Raw genomic sequence first — 13993 nt, 5'->3', positions numbered from 1 at the left:
AGGGAGTGGTCCCACAGAAAGAGCTCTGGGTGCTGGGGTTGATGGAGAGCTGAACTGGGCCAAGGTTTGATTGGCAAAACCAAACCTGCCAATGCCCCTGACATACTCACATTCATAGAACAGCAAAGATGCCCTTGAAAAAAAACTTTTCCATCTTTCAAGGCCTGGTTTTAGTCCTGGGAGCAGGTTCAACTCCAACCCACCAGCACATACCAGCACCTCTGGCCAAAGCACCTTCAAAATTGTTTTACTGGCTACAAATGAAGCCCCTGGAGCAAAATGCAGGGATAGGGGTGTGGGAGAGTAAAACATCCCCTGCCTCCAGCTTTTTGGAATTGTTTCCAGTGGGAAAATACTGGGCTTGGACAAACATGCAGGGGCATCTACAGTTTTGCTTTAATTTGGTTTATTTTCCCACGCGTTGCTTGATGCTGGAGGAGAAAAGGGTGTTCACATCTCATAGGGTTATTTCCCCACCTTGTGGAACACAAATCCTCTCAGACGTTTGTATTTCTTGATTTTTTTGGCTGAAAAGCATCTGGAAAACAGGAAGATATGGGGGGAAAAAAGATATGGTGGGTTTGGGGTTTTGCTGTTTGGCTGGGAGCAGGACAGTCACTGAGATGTGTGGGGATGCAGGGGTAATGCTGTGTGACACCCGAACTGAGGGGCTGAGCTGAGGTCTGGCAGCTGCAGTCCCACGTGCATTCATTCCACTTGTGTGCGGGCACACGCCAGCGTGCAAACACCCATTAAATGTATCAGCACGTACGTGTGCAAGCCCTGCTACCACCCTTGTGTGCAAACACGTGAGAACAGGAATGCTCCTGGGCACTCGTGAGCAACCGAACCCCCGTGCAAGCAGCAGCGTGCAGCCTCTCACGTCCAAACACTTGTGTTGTCCCCAAACGACATCACTGGGGCACCACACTCGTGTGCAGGCCGTGAAAACCCCCGCTACCGTGCACGCACCGCTTGGGGCAGCCACTTGGGGGACCCCCGGCTGCAGATCCCCACCGCCACGCACACCCCACGGCGGTCGGACCCCACCCGCACGCGTGTGCCAGCCCCGCCAGCGCTTAACGGGGTACGCGTGGAACACGCACACCCCGAGCACGACCGCCCGGGAACCCACGCGTGCAAGCACGCGCCCACGAGCACCCCACTCTTTCCCCGGTGCTAAAAGCCCCCTTGGCATCCCCCGCAGTCACCGGACACGCACCGCGCACACGGGCGCGGCGGCTGCGGGACGAGCCCCGGCCCCGGCCCCCCCAGGCGCGGGCGGGGGGCGGGAGCGGCGGGGGGAGGAGGAAGAGGAGAAGGAGGAGGGGGCAGAGGAGGAGACTCGGAGGCAGCGCCCGGACAGCGCGGGGTCCCTGCTCCGCCGCGCCGACACCGGTGAGGGCGCGGGCTGGGCCGGCGGCGGGACGCGGCACCGGCGGCACCGGGAAACTTGCGGGAAACTTTGGCGGGGGCAGGAGAAGGCGACCGCACCGGGCCGGGCCGAGCGGTACCGGACTGGGTCGGGAGGTACCGGGGAGGGACAAGCAGACCGGCACTGGCCGTACCGGGCCGAGCCGGGCCGGGCGGGGCGCGACGGGAGGGGAGGAATGTGGCGAGTCCCGCCGGCCCGGGCGCGTCACCGCCGGCGGCGGAGTGGCAGCGGCAGCGGCCAATGGGGGAGCGCGGGGGGCGGGCGGACCCTCCCCCGGGGGGCCCGGGGCGAAACGGGGGGTGCTGCGGGACCGCAGGGGTTCGGGGGTGCCCGTGGTCCGCCTGTGTTCCCCGGGGTGTTGCACCGGAGCCGGAGTTCCCGTGGGAGTTCCGGGGGTACCCGTGCTCCGTCCGAGCTCCCGAGGGCACTGCACGACTGTGGGTGCTCCCGCGGGTGTTGTACGATGTGGGTGCTCCGTGCGTGATCCCGTGGGCAATACACGGGGGAGCGGTGCTCTCGTGGGCGCTGCAGGAGGCCGATGGTCCTGTGGGTGTTCCAGAGGTGCAGTGCTTCCACGGGTGTTGCACGGTGCTCCCCGTGGGCACCGCACAGCACACCCGTGCTCTGCAGGTGCCGGCTCCCGCCAAGACCCGGGTTTCCCCCGGCGGAGCGCAGGCCAAGGCTCGCCTCGAAGTTTTACCCAAACTTCAGCATTCCAGCAAATACAGAGAAATTAATTTTTACCCCCACGCAAAACACGGAGCTGCCACCGGCTGATGCTCCCACAGCTCTGGCACCAGCTCTCACTGCCCGGCTGGATTTGGCAGCGGGTCGGCTGCACCCTCCAAAAAACCTGCCCGAGGCTGCGGGTTCACCCAGCCGGACTCTGTACTTATCGAATTACGGCGAGGCAGCCTCGCATTAGGGTTTCCTGGGGCGGTTTGGCCGCCTTGGCCCAGCTGGGGTGCTAGGTCTGTGCAGGGCCTCGGCACACATCCTGCTGCTGTGGGGTGGCTGGATCCGGGCTTTAACCCTCGATGGAGCTGTCGAGGAGCTGGTTCCCCTCACCACAGCACCAGGGATGGTCTTGGAAGCCTGCAGATGATGTCATCCGGATTACATCATCCCAATGACATGTAGACGTTGTTGTCTCCAGTGTGCTGTCAGAGGTGTCCTGGGCCGGGATGGTGCCGGCTGCAGTGCCAGACTGGGACAGCTGGCCAGGCAGGGGGCTGCAGACTGGGATGGAAACCTAGCTGGGGACCTCACCTCTGCAGACCTGGCCGGGGCCATTGCTTATTGCTGGGGTCATCATCAAGAGCCTCACTGGTGTCATCACCAGTCTTCTATGGGGACCACGATGGGGCCATCACCAGGGAGGTTGCCGGAGTCCTCACTGGGAGCCTGACCAGGGTTCACGCCGGGAACCTCCTCACTCAGTGTGGCACCCCAAGAACAGGGGCCATGTCCCCCTTCCCCCCAGCCACCTCCTGCAGCTCCCTGGCCCCCCTGACCCCTTGTCTCCCTACAGGTCCCTGGGCAGAGGTGCTGCCCCGGTGGTGATGGCTGTGCCCTAGGGAAAGACCCACAATGAACCCAAGCGGGGCCTCACACCTCTCTGGCTCCTCGCCTCTGCCAGGGGGCTCGCTGCTGGCCCTGCTGGCCCCTGAGCCCTCCCCGTCCCCCCCCAGCGGGACACCTTCTCCCGGCCCCCCCCCAGCCCTGCTGGAAGGGGACTGGGAAGGGCGGGAGGAGCTGCGGCTGCGGGAGCTGGAGGAGGCACGAGCGCGGGCGGCCCAGATGGAGAAGACGATGCGATGGTGGTCGGACTGCACGGCCAACTGGCGGGAGAAGTGGAGCAAGGTGCGAGCCGAGCGCAACCGGGCGCGCGAAGAGGTGCGGCAGCTGCGGCATCGCCTGGAGGCCCTCACCAAGGAGCTGGCCGGGCTGCGCCGAGACCGTGACCGCCCCGAGGAGCACCTGCTGCCCCAGGGCCCCTCCGGTGCCCACCAGGGCCCCGCCGGTGCCCAACAGGCCGAGGGAGAGGCTGACCCCGAACAGGAGCCGGTGCGGGATGTGGGGGCTGAGGCTCCCCAGAAAGCCAAGGTGAGGGCAGGGGCTGCTCAAGGCACTGTGAGGGGCTCCTCACCCAGGGGTGCTGTGGGGGTCTGCCTGGAGCAGCTGTGGGGGGTTGCCCAGGGTGCCGTGGGGGACTCCTCACCTCGGGGGTGCCATGAGGAGGTAGGGCACCCCCAGCAGCTGCCCCAAACTGCTACTGCCTGCGGGTGCCCATGGCATCACTGCCTGCCCCACAAACTGTGGGTCTGACCCCTCTGAGAGCAGCATGGGTGGGTGGAATTTGCCTCTCTCAAAGCAGTGTAGAGGGTCAGACTCTGCTTGAACTTGCATGGGGGAGTTGGACCCCTCAGAGCAGTCGTGGAATCAGGCTCCTCTTGGAGCAGTGAGGGGGCCACACACTTCTTGGAGCAGGAGTTTAGGCTTAGGCCCCTCTAAGACCCCTCTGGATGGATTCAGACCTCTCAAAGCAACCCTAGGGGTCAGACCCCTTTCAAAGCAGTGTGATGGGGTCAGACTGACTCCTTGGAGGGGCTCCAGGGTCAGACCCCTCTTGGAGCAATGTGGAGGGGTTCCAGGTCCTCATAGCCCCAGGCAGTGAGAGCACCTCGGTGCCAGCAGTGGTCCCTTTCCTAGGCCTTTCCCTTTGGATGCATTAGGCACAAGTCAGTGTGCTGGTAAGGGGATGGTGACTTTGGCAGTGTCAGTGACATCTCCCAGGGACAGCTCAAATGCCAGCAGGTCTGTGCTGGAGGGAGGAGGACAAAGGAGGGGACACCAAAGCCACCATTGGGGTGCTCCCAACTCCTCTATCCATCCCCTCTCTGCTGCCATCAGCTCTTGTCTCGGCACAAAGGTCACTGTTTGGGATGTCATCTTGTGCCAGTTCACTGCACCTGAGGGCATGGTTGCCAAGCAGCAAATCCAAACCTAATCCAGGTCTCTCCCACCATCTTCCAGCAATCTGTCAGCTCAGTCCCTGGGGACTTCCCATCCTCAGAGAAACCCTTGAAACTCAATTACCATGGGCTCATAGAGCCTGGTAGAAGATCACCCACATGGTGGTCTCAAATTCCCAGCAAGAGCAGGGAGCCAGCAGCAGAACCTGGTGGAGTATGAGTTCTCCCTGTGAGGATGGGTCCCTCTCCATCTATCCTGGGATGTCCTTGGGGACCGGAGGGTTTGGCTGAAGGGACACTCCTGGTTATGGGGTGAAGTCTGATGCCAGAGGGGGTGGGAAGTCAGGGTTGGCCCTCACCCATGGGTAACTCCATGTTCCCTGTGCTGGGCCACCTGTGGTGCTACAGGAGCTGGAGCTGATGGAAAACGTCTTGACAAGCAAGCAGGAGGAGAGCTGGGAGCAGCGGGGCCCCCGAGCCTCCCTCACCCGCCAGGAACGGAGCCACTTACTCTGGGAGGACGTCAGCATCATGAAGGAGGATGCCACCAAAGTCACTGCCCTGAAGCTGAGGCTTGATGAGTCCCAAAAAGTGCTGCTCAAGGAGCGGGAGTGAGTGCTCAGTGCATTATTCTCACAGGGTGCCAGCCCAGCCCAGTCCCCACTGGGATGGGACATCCCATGGGGTCCTCGTGGCTATCCCCAGCATTGCCTCTCCCCAGGGACAAGCTGGCACTCAGCAAAAGCATAGAGAAGCTCGAGGGTGAGCTCAGCCAGTGGAAGATCAAGTACGAGGAGCTCAACAAGAACAAGCAGGAGGTGGTGAAGCAGGTGAGTATGGTGCCTGGGGACCAGGAGTGCCCTGCGAGGTGGCCTGTCCCCCACCATCTTGCATGTCTGCATGTCTGGACACGGTGACCCATCTCTCCATTACCAAGGTGCTTAATAAGGGTCTTAATTAATAATTATTTCTTAACTATTGAGCCAGTGGGTCCATTTGCAGAGATTGGGTGGGCGGGTGCGGGCAGGGGTTCAGCGGTGCAGGGTGGGTGCTTGCTGCCCGCCTTGGGTGCTTTGTGTCCCCCCAGCTCAACATCCTGAAGGAGATCCACCAGGACGAACTGGGACGCATCTCTGAGGACCTGGAGGATGAGCTGGGCGCTCGCTCCAGCATGGACAAGAAGTTGGCTGAGCTGCGGGCAGAGGTGAGGCCGAGCTCCAATGCAGGGGGCGAAGGGAGTGGCGAGGGGGTGCCCTGTGCCACCCCATGTCCCTGTCCCAGATGGAGCGGCTGCAGGAGGAGAACGCGGCCGAGTGGGGCCGTCGGGAGCGGCTGGAGACGGAGAAGCTGAGCCTGGAGCGGGAGAACAAGAAGCTGCGGGCACAGATAGAGGACCTGGAGGAGGTGCTGGCTCGCAAGCGGCGCCAGACGGCCAGCACCCTGGACACAGACTTCAAAACCATCCAGGCTGAGCTCTTCGAGAAGAACAAGGTGCCCTGGGGGTGCTCCTGTCCCCTGCCACCCTCCCCCTGGGTGACCCTGTCACTTTAGTGGTGGTTCAGCATCTCCCAGGGTCTCCTCAAAGACAAGCTCTGCCACCCCCCTTCACCCAAAGGGTGGTTGTGGTTCCATCCTTGCTCCATCAGGTCCTCTGTCATGGGGTGGTGGGAATGGTCCCTGGGGAGGGAGAAGGGGGCACCCAGCAGTGGGGAGGGCTTTCATGTGCTCAGCCACCCACTCTCTGCCCACCACAGGAGCTGGCTGACCTGAAGCACATCCACACCAAGCTGAAGAAGCAGTACCAGGAGAAAATGGCCGAGCTGGCCCACGCCAACCGCCGCATGGAGCAGCACGAGGGTGAGGTGAAGAAGCTGCGCCTGAGGGTAGAGGAGTTGAAGAAGGAGCTGGCCCAAGCTGAGGATGAGGTGGGAAAGGGGGCAGGGGTGGGCAGCTCCCCTCCTTCTGCATCTGCTGATAGCCCCATCCTGTCCTGTCCTTCAGCTGGATGAGGCCCACAACCAGACACGGAAGCTGCAGAGGTCGCTGGATGAGCAGACAGAGCAGAGTGAGAGCTTCCAGGTGCAGCTGGAGCATCTCCAGTCCCGGTGAGCAGGGGACTGGAAAGTGACACGAAAGGACCCAAGGGTGGGATTATGTTCTCCTTGCCACCAGCCTTCAACCAGCATCTCCCTGGTTGAACCCCAGGTTAAGCGTGGCCAAAGTGCCTCCAACATCTTTGGAGGGTGTGCAGCCACCCTTGGAGCACCCTTTGTCCCACTGAGAGCTGGTTGGAGTTCATCTCCCAATTAAACCAACACCAGGCTGCCAACAGACCAGTAACCCCAGTTCCACACCGCTTGGGTTTTCCCCCACCAGTACCCAGGGCCAGGGCAGACTCCAAGCAGCCCACACTGCGGGGAAGGTGGGAGGTGGGTTTTATTGCCCTGGAAAATTTTTCTTGGTCTCAGTTCACCTCTCCTGCAGTAAAAAGCTGAAATGGCCATGGGAGATCAATACTATGTCTCCTGCAGGCAGAGGAGGAGGCTGTGTTTATAATCCTCCTTTATTTTATTGGGACATCTTCATTAAATCATAGAGGAATAATAGAGGCTCCATCTTCCACCACCACCACCCCCTAGCCTCTCCATTCACTCAGCTTTAAATAATTTATCTTTTCCAGTAAAACACAGCAAACAGGTCATATCTGACCAGGTCCTTTTGATTTCGTATTGCCTTCAAAATTTTGCATTGAACTTCAGTGCAAGGGCGAGTGAGGAGCTGAAACCACCACAGAAATGGGAGACTCCTGGGTACTTTTTGGGGGAATCCCCATTTCGGGGGGATGACTCCCCCCTGCTCTGCACTTTCCCTGGTTCCAAGGTTCCCAGAATGACTGTGTCTGTGTACATGGCTGTGTTGTACCCAGCAGCCCCCTTCTGCCAAGCATCATCCAGGGCTCCCTGGCCCCATGTTGGGGGGGGGGGGGGCTGATCCTGCACCTCGAGCTCAAACGGGGGCGGCAGGAATGAGGTCTCACTGGGGTGCAGCTGTGCTGGGGGAGTGTGGGAGGACTGGGATGGGCTTTGGCACCCCCCTGGGGCTGCAGCAAAGCCCCCCGCCCCAGCAGCTCTCCCTGGCAGGCTGCGGCGGCAGCAGAGCACCCCACTCTTTGGCAAGATGTGCAGCGCCCGCTTCAGCCCTGATGACACCGGGGATGGCACCAGCGACCCTGATGAGGATGAGGACCTGCAGATCCAGGTGCCCTAGAGCCCAGGGTGCTACCACGATGGAGACATCCCGTGGCACTCCTCTGCCCTCAAGTGCCTGTCACCACAGGACCCAGCCATGCCGTGACCCTTGTTTAGATGGGAAAGCAGAGGCATTGCCTTCTGGGCAGTATCCAGTGCCCCTTGGCTGCCAGCATTTCCTGGGACACGGATGTGGCCACCAAAGCTATCACCAGGCAGCCCAGGAGGAGCAAGCACAGGGCAGAGAGGGGCAGTGAGCCCTGCTGCCGGCCACACCCTCCTGCCCACTTTTCTATATATATTATATATATGTATGTATTTGTATATGATTTTTTTTAATGAAATACAAAACAAGGAGGGGCCCAGGCTCTGGTGGTGGCTTGAACTCTGCTCTGTCCCCATGCAGGGAAGATATGCAGGACAGCACTGGGGAGACACAGCAGGGCTGTATGTGTGGCTGCTGCCATCACCCTGCTGCCATCACTGTCCCCATGCTTGGGGACAAGGCTAGCTTGTGGGTGAGCTGGAAGCAGGGGCTGTGGGGTGGCTCCTGGTTGCAAGGGGGGAGGCTGTGGCAGGGCAGGCATCAGTGTGCACCCACGGGGGTGAAAGGGTGCTCACCCTTGGGTGCAGGGTGCTTTTCTGTGAGCGCAGGGTGCTCACCCCTGGCAGCTCTCCTGGAGGTCCTCGTGGGGTCCTGGAGGAACTCAGACACAACCTTATTAAAAATTAATGCTGCAGTGAGCTGATGGCCTCGCTCTGCCTCTAAGTGCTGGGCTGGCCACAGGTCTCTGCAGTGGGGGGGGAGATTAATGCCCCTTTATTTGCAGCGATTATTTATTTATTTATGGGCCAACAAAGTCGGTACGGTGGGGGTGGAGGTGCCTGCAGGCAGCTTCAGTGGGGACCAGAGTTTTGGGCGGGACACAGAAGGGGAGACAGGGACGAGGAGACATCTGCCTGATCCCGGGGACAGCCCGGGCCAGCGCTGCCCTGCGGGAAGCACTCGCCGCGGGGCGTTCACTCCGCAGCCCGAGGATGTGCGGGCAGGAAACCTGGCAGGCAGCGGCCCTGTGGCTCTGCCTGGGCCGGGCCGGGGGAAGCTGGGCCCGGAGGGCCGGGTCAGGCAGCCCGGGGTGGGGTTACCGGGGCGGGAGCGGCGCCTGGAGGGGCGGGGACGGGGGGCGGGGTGGCTCAGCGGCGGGGCCGGCGGTGCGGGCAATACCGAGCAGCCCGGGTGCGGGGTGCTGAGCGCCCACCGGGGAGAGAGGTGTCGGGGGGAGCCGTCCGGCGGGTGACAGCGCAGGGGGGACGATGCCGGTGGGAGCGGGTGAGACTCGGGGCGACGGAGGGGTCAGGGGTGCCCGGGTGGGGGTGGCCGAGACGATGGGGGCGGGGGGCAGGACGTGTCTTCCAACATCTCTGAATTCCGTCATGGGATGGCCGAGCGGGGGAAGGGGGAAGCTCCCAACGGAGGGGAGCGCTGGCCTCAGTCCTCAGGGTGCTACTTCAGTCCCCATCACCCCCACTCCCCCCTCCAGGGGCCACTCCACAGCAGCCCTCGTGCTTCTGGGGACACAAGCCGTCCCGGTGGCACCCAGACGGACCGTGGCTGTGCTGGCATCCCTGGGGATGTCCCCATCCTTCCGTAGGGGACTTTTCCAGCTGGGAAACAAACCTGGTCCCTGCTTGGTCTCACCACCGAGGACTCCTCTCACATAGTGTGTCCGAGCTGAGTGATGTCGAGTTGGCAGAGGGGCTGGAGAGCGAGTGGGCTGTGCCGAGAAAGATGCCACAGCCAAAAAAGCAGCGAGGCAGAGCTGGTCTGGCCGGGCAGGAGGTTAACACAGAGGCCTGAGGGCAGGGACATTCTGTGTCCTGAGGGAGCAGGCTGGGAGGAAGGAGGGGTGGGGATGGAGACCACCGCCGGCAGGCAGGGGTTAACGCTGGACTGTTCCACTTGGGTGGTTCAGACAGCAAAGGGAGGAGGAAGAAGAGGAGGAGGCAGAGGAAGATGTCACCCGTTGATCCGTCATTTCTCTCTCCCAGCCAGGATGGGGGACACCAGTAGCACCAAGCTGGGCTGGCCGTGAGGCAGCGGGGGTCCGGAGGAAGAGGATGGCGGGGGGGGGGCCGAGGTGAAGGCAGCCCCCCCCTCCCAAAATAGCCCCCGCCCCATCGGGCCATCACCATGGCGACGAATTTTAACGACATAATTAAGCAAGGCTACGTGAAGATGAAGAGCAAGAAGCTGGGGGTGAGTGCGGGGTCTTGGGGAATGGGGGGGATACCCATTGATTTGGCGCTCTAGCAGCCACCAGTCCCCCTGATTTTGGGTTGAACAAGCGGCATTTTGGGTGCTGCGGGGGCGGGGCAGGGACAGGCCACTTGTTGGTACCCAAATCATCCAACAATCCCAGGGGGCCAGATCCTGCACCAGGTGGCACCCCCACACCTGACACGTGTCACTGCAGGGATTGGGGGGTGTCCCTCAGTACTGCCCCCCCTCCCCTGTCCCCTCCACACCCAGTTTTGTCACTGGGAATGCCCAAGCCAGGGGATGCGGGGGGGGGGCTGCTGGGTGCAAATCAAGGGGGTGCTGGAGTGCAGCACCTGTAGGTGGGGGTCAGGTGAGCTGGGCGCTCGCCTCCATTGCTTGGAGCCAGCAGCAAGGAGCATGCTGGGTAATTTCACGCTAATTAAGGAGAACAAAGAGGTAGCAGGCTGGGGGGGTGGGGGTGGGAATGCTTTGGGACTGTGGACCTGACACACCCCAGAAGCCAGGGTTGCAGGAGAGGGCACGTCAGGATGGGGGTTCCCTCGCCGACGCTCATTAATTAAGTTCAGTAATTAGTGTTGGCAGAGGTGGGAGGAATGATGGCAGCCCTGGGATAGCCCTGTCCCCAGAGTCCCCTGTGTCAGCAGGACTTGGCACAGGGATCCTGGGGGTGGTTTGGGGACAGAGTGGGAAGAGGGAGCAGCACCCCCATGCTGTCAGCTCCCTGCTCTGCCCCACAGATCTACCGGAGGTGCTGGTTGGTTTTCCGGAAATCCTCCAGTAAAGGACCCCAGCGCCTGGAGAAGTACCCAGATGAGAAGTCAGCGTGTCTGCATGGCTGCCCCAAGGTGGGGGCTGCATGGGAGGAGGGGGGGTCTGTGCTGCAGGGGAGCTCCCTGTGGCTCACAGGGGCCCCTCTTGCCTAAATGCGCTGGGGTGGAGCTGGGCAGCTGTTGCCCTGTGTGTTCTGGTGGGGTGCAGTGGGGTCAGGGTGCAGCTCTTGGTGCAGCAGGGGGGAGCAGGAGGAACAGGTCTGGGTGCCACCAGATCTCTGGGTGCAGGGGGGCTGGGTTCAGGTGCAGTGGGGCTGGGTTCAGGGGTACAGCAGACCTGGGTTCAGGTGCAGTGGGGCTGGGTTCAGGTGCAGCTCTCCATGACCCCCCCACCTCCTCTGCAGGTGACTGAGATCAGCAATGTCAAGTGTGTCACCCGTCTGCCCAGGGAGACCAAGCGACAGGCCGTGGCCATTGTGTTCGCTGACGACTCTGCCCGCACCTTCACCTGTGACTCAGGTGTGGAACAGTGCTGGGGGGGAGCAGGGCTTGGGGTGCCGGGGCAGAGGGACCCCCTGTTTTGGGCAGGGTTGCCCAGGGGCTGATGTGGTTGCCTTGCAGAGCTGGAGGCAGAGGAGTGGTACAAGACGCTGTCTGTGGAGTGCCTCGGAGCCTGCCCCAACCATTTGGGCCTGGGGGAGCCCGACCTGCTGGCACCCGGCGTGCAGAGCGAGCAGACAGGTGAGCCAGTGGGGCACTTACCTGGGGCTCAGTCTTCCTGTGCCCTCCTAAATTATTGCTTTCTATTTTTTTTTTTTTCCACTTTCTAGACCGGTTTAACGTGTTCCTTCTCCCCTGCCCCAACCTGGACATTTATGGCGAGTGCAAGCTGCAGATCACCCATGAAAACATCTACCTCTGGGACACACACAACCCCCGTGTGAAGCTGCTCTCCTGGCCCCTCTGCTCCCTGCGCCGCTACGGGCGCGATGCCACCCGCTTCACCTTTGAGGCTGGACGGTGAGATCTTACCCTGGCTGGGAGGGGCACCCACTGCTGGGTGCCTTTATTCTGCTGGGCACACCCCAGGAATCACCCCAGGGCAGCCTGAGGCCAGGGTGATGGCCGCAGCCCACATGAGGTGCCCCACAGCCAGAGGTTTTGGGCTGGATCTGGTCCCAGCTCAGCATTGTGGAGGGGACATGGGGACAGCACTGAAAGGTGTGGGAGTGGGAAGATGGGTCAGCTCCTTGGTGGGGGTGTAGTATTTTTTTTATCCCTCAGCTTGGGGACGCTGGTGATGGCCTGTGCCCTGTCCCTGCAGGATGTGTGATGCAGGTGAAGGTCTCTACACCTTCCAGACACAGGAGGGTGAGCAGATCTACCAGCGTGTGCACAGCGCCACGTTGGCCATCGCTGAGCAGCACAAGAGGGTTCTGCTGGAGATGGAGAACGTCAGGGTGAGCTGCAGCATACCCTGGGTACAGCTGGGGCAGGGTTCAGGTTACCCTGTGCCATCCTCACCCCCTTCTTATCCTCTGCAGCTGCTGAACAAGGGCACTGAGCACTTCTCCTACCCCTGCACCCCCACCACCATGCTGCCCCGCAGCGCCTACTGGCACCACATCACGGGCTCCCAGAATGTGGCCGAGTCCTCCAGCTATCCCAGTGAGTGTCCCTGTCCTCCACTGAGGAGCCCTCGGGGTGTCCCCTCTGCCCCCAGGAACCCACCCTCTGCTTCATCCCCAGGGGAGGTGTACACCGGCGTGCAGCCCAGCTCGGACACCGACCTCCTCAACAGGTTCATCTTGCTGCAGCCAAAGTCCTCCAAAAGGGATGAGCCTGAGAGCAGGGAGCCCACAGTGTCCCCGTGAGCTGGCCACGGGAGGGACTCTGCTGGAGGTCACCGTTTTCATCCCCAAAGGGGGGCAAGGACACGAAGCTGTCTCTTGGAGTCCCCAGGGAGATGGGGCTGTGCATTCTCTGTGCCCGGAGCTCTTGGGGAACAGGCACTGCCTCATGCCCTGGCCCCACATTCCGGGAGGTGAAGGCTGGTTCTGCATTGACTGACCTCGAATATTATTTTGAGTATCTGTATTATAAGAGATTTTTGCCTTCTCCCACGAATGCAAACCTCGTGGCTGCTGAAGAGCCCTCGGGCAGAGATGCTCAGAGTGGTTTGTTTTGGTTTTTTTTTTTTTTTTACTCCTGGGGATCCAGCTGGGAGGTGGAGAAGAGAAGGGGGGAGATGAAATTGGAAGTTGTTTTCTGCAAAGGAGGGGAGTCTGGAGCATCACCCTGCAGAGCATGGAGCAATTCTCGGGGAAGTGGCTGTGTCAGGCTTGAAGGTGCAGGGTCCTGGCATGTCACCCCCTCTGTGCAGAGCAGTGTGCTCCTGGGGATGCCCCCTGGCAGCTGATTTTTGCACTTCTCGAAGCTGTTTAAACACTCGCTGTGGAACTGAGACATCTCAGGAGAAACTGTTTCCCTTTTGGAGGGCATCAGCGGGGGAGAGTGGCTGGGCAGGGCTGAGCCCCTCCCTCCTTTCCAGGGCTGTTCCCCCGTACCACCCCTCGGTCCTCCACTCCCCCCCCAGTTTATCTGTTGGTGGGCAACCCAGAGGCTGGTTTTGGCCAGTGGTGTCTGTCCCTCTGGGCTGTGTGGATGTCACAATCCCTGGGCAGGGGAGCCCGTGCTGGCGTGGAAAAGCCACCCCCCCCGCCCCCCCAGGTGTCCCCATCCTCACTGCACTGAGGCCAGGGGGGAGCTGGGCTTTGTGTGCTGAACTCAAAAGCAATTGATTTTTTCTAGTTCTCCTATTTATTGACCTCCTTTAGAAGGGCTATCTTTTTATTGCCACTCAGACTTGGTGTTTCTTTGGAGTCTTCTTTTGGTCGGGGTTGGGCAGTCGGTGGGTTTATTTCTGCCCTCCAGGTCTGTGCTTTGGGGACAGGGAGTGTCGTGATGTGGGGACCTGTGGACTGTAAATAATACTGTGTCTTGGATTTGTGTAGCTTGTGGCTGAGCCAGGGGAGCTGCTGGGGAGGAGGGGAGGGGGCGGGAGGGGTAAGGGCTGTTCCCCACAGCATGGCCAGGCATGGAGGGGAAGCCAGCACCCCAGTGCCACCCAGCAGCATCTCCTCCCCCAGGTGAGAGGTGTAACCCACACTTTCCAAGCTATGCAGCTCATCTGGAAAATATTTAACATCTATTACCAAAAATGTTTGGGGTTTTTTTGCTTTTTTTTAAGGAGCTGCTCAATGAATAAACAACCCTTATCCACC

At 61.0% G+C, this 13993-nt stretch overlaps 2 protein-coding genes across 13 annotated transcripts; both read left to right on the top strand.

Moving 5' to 3' along the window:
• The first annotated feature begins 1090 nt into the window (after positions 1–1090).
• Positions 1091–8026, top strand: CCDC102A (coiled-coil domain containing 102A). 7 transcript variants are annotated; one of them, XM_071757299.1, is made up of 9 exons: positions 1091–1398; positions 2967–3541; positions 4819–5021; positions 5132–5240; positions 5498–5614; positions 5692–5901; positions 6165–6335; positions 6412–6515; positions 7588–8026. In XM_071757299.1, exons 2-9 carry the CDS (start codon positions 3026–3028, stop codon positions 7913–7915), a joined length of 1758 nt encoding a protein of 585 aa, XP_071613400.1. In that variant the 5' UTR covers positions 1091–1398; positions 2967–3025; the 3' UTR covers positions 7916–8026. The 7 variants fall into 7 exon arrangements, with proteins under 7 accessions (XP_071613400.1, XP_071613404.1, XP_071613405.1 ...); XM_071757303.1 differs by lacking the exon at positions 7588–8026 and adding an exon at positions 6594–7111; XM_071757304.1 differs by having other exon boundaries at positions 1092–1398; positions 7538–7755.
• Positions 8027–8844: 818 nt separating this feature from the next.
• Positions 8845–13993, top strand: DOK4 (docking protein 4). Of its 6 annotated transcripts, none has more exons than XM_071757296.1 (9): positions 8846–8988; positions 9708–9915; positions 10677–10784; positions 11114–11228; positions 11331–11450; positions 11540–11729; positions 12034–12169; positions 12266–12377; positions 12459–13993. In XM_071757296.1, the coding sequence occupies exons 2-9, from the start codon at positions 9850–9852 to the stop codon at positions 12581–12583; spliced, it is 972 nt and encodes a 323-aa protein (XP_071613397.1). In that variant the 5' UTR covers positions 8846–8988; positions 9708–9849; the 3' UTR covers positions 12584–13993. The 6 variants fall into 6 exon arrangements, with proteins under 6 accessions (XP_071613395.1, XP_071613398.1, XP_071613397.1 ...); XM_071757295.1 differs by having other exon boundaries at positions 8847–8988; positions 12254–12377; XM_071757294.1 differs by having other exon boundaries at positions 8845–8988; positions 12266–13993.

The sequence above is a fragment of the Heliangelus exortis genome, chromosome 13 (genome assembly GCF_036169615.1).
Source record: "Heliangelus exortis chromosome 13, bHelExo1.hap1, whole genome shotgun sequence".
NCBI classification, from domain to species: domain Eukaryota; kingdom Metazoa; phylum Chordata; class Aves; order Apodiformes; family Trochilidae; genus Heliangelus; species Heliangelus exortis.
The sequence above is the reverse complement of the archived record's forward strand: the minus strand, read 5'-3'. Positions and strand labels throughout refer to the sequence as shown.

Excerpts from the sequence above, each read along its gene's own strand:
- DOK4 (XM_071757293.1), top strand. The coding sequence starts at position 9,850 with ATGGCGACGAATTTTAACGACATAATTAAGCAAGGCTACGTGAAGATG. Across the intron at positions 9,916-10,676 it reads TGAAGAGCAAGAAGCTGGGG|ATCTACCGGAGGTGCTGGTT; the intron begins GTGAGTGCGGGG and ends TCTGCCCCACAG. Across the intron at positions 11,229-11,330 it reads CACCTTCACCTGTGACTCAG|AGCTGGAGGCAGAGGAGTGG; the intron begins GTGTGGAACAGT and ends GTTGCCTTGCAG.
- CCDC102A (XM_071757299.1), top strand. The coding sequence starts at position 3,026 with ATGAACCCAAGCGGGGCCTCACACCTCTCTGGCTCCTCGCCTCTGCCA. Across the intron at positions 5,022-5,131 it reads GTGCTGCTCAAGGAGCGGGA|GGACAAGCTGGCACTCAGCA; the intron begins GTGAGTGCTCAG and ends GCCTCTCCCCAG. Across the intron at positions 5,902-6,164 it reads AGCTCTTCGAGAAGAACAAG|GAGCTGGCTGACCTGAAGCA; the intron begins GTGCCCTGGGGG and ends TGCCCACCACAG.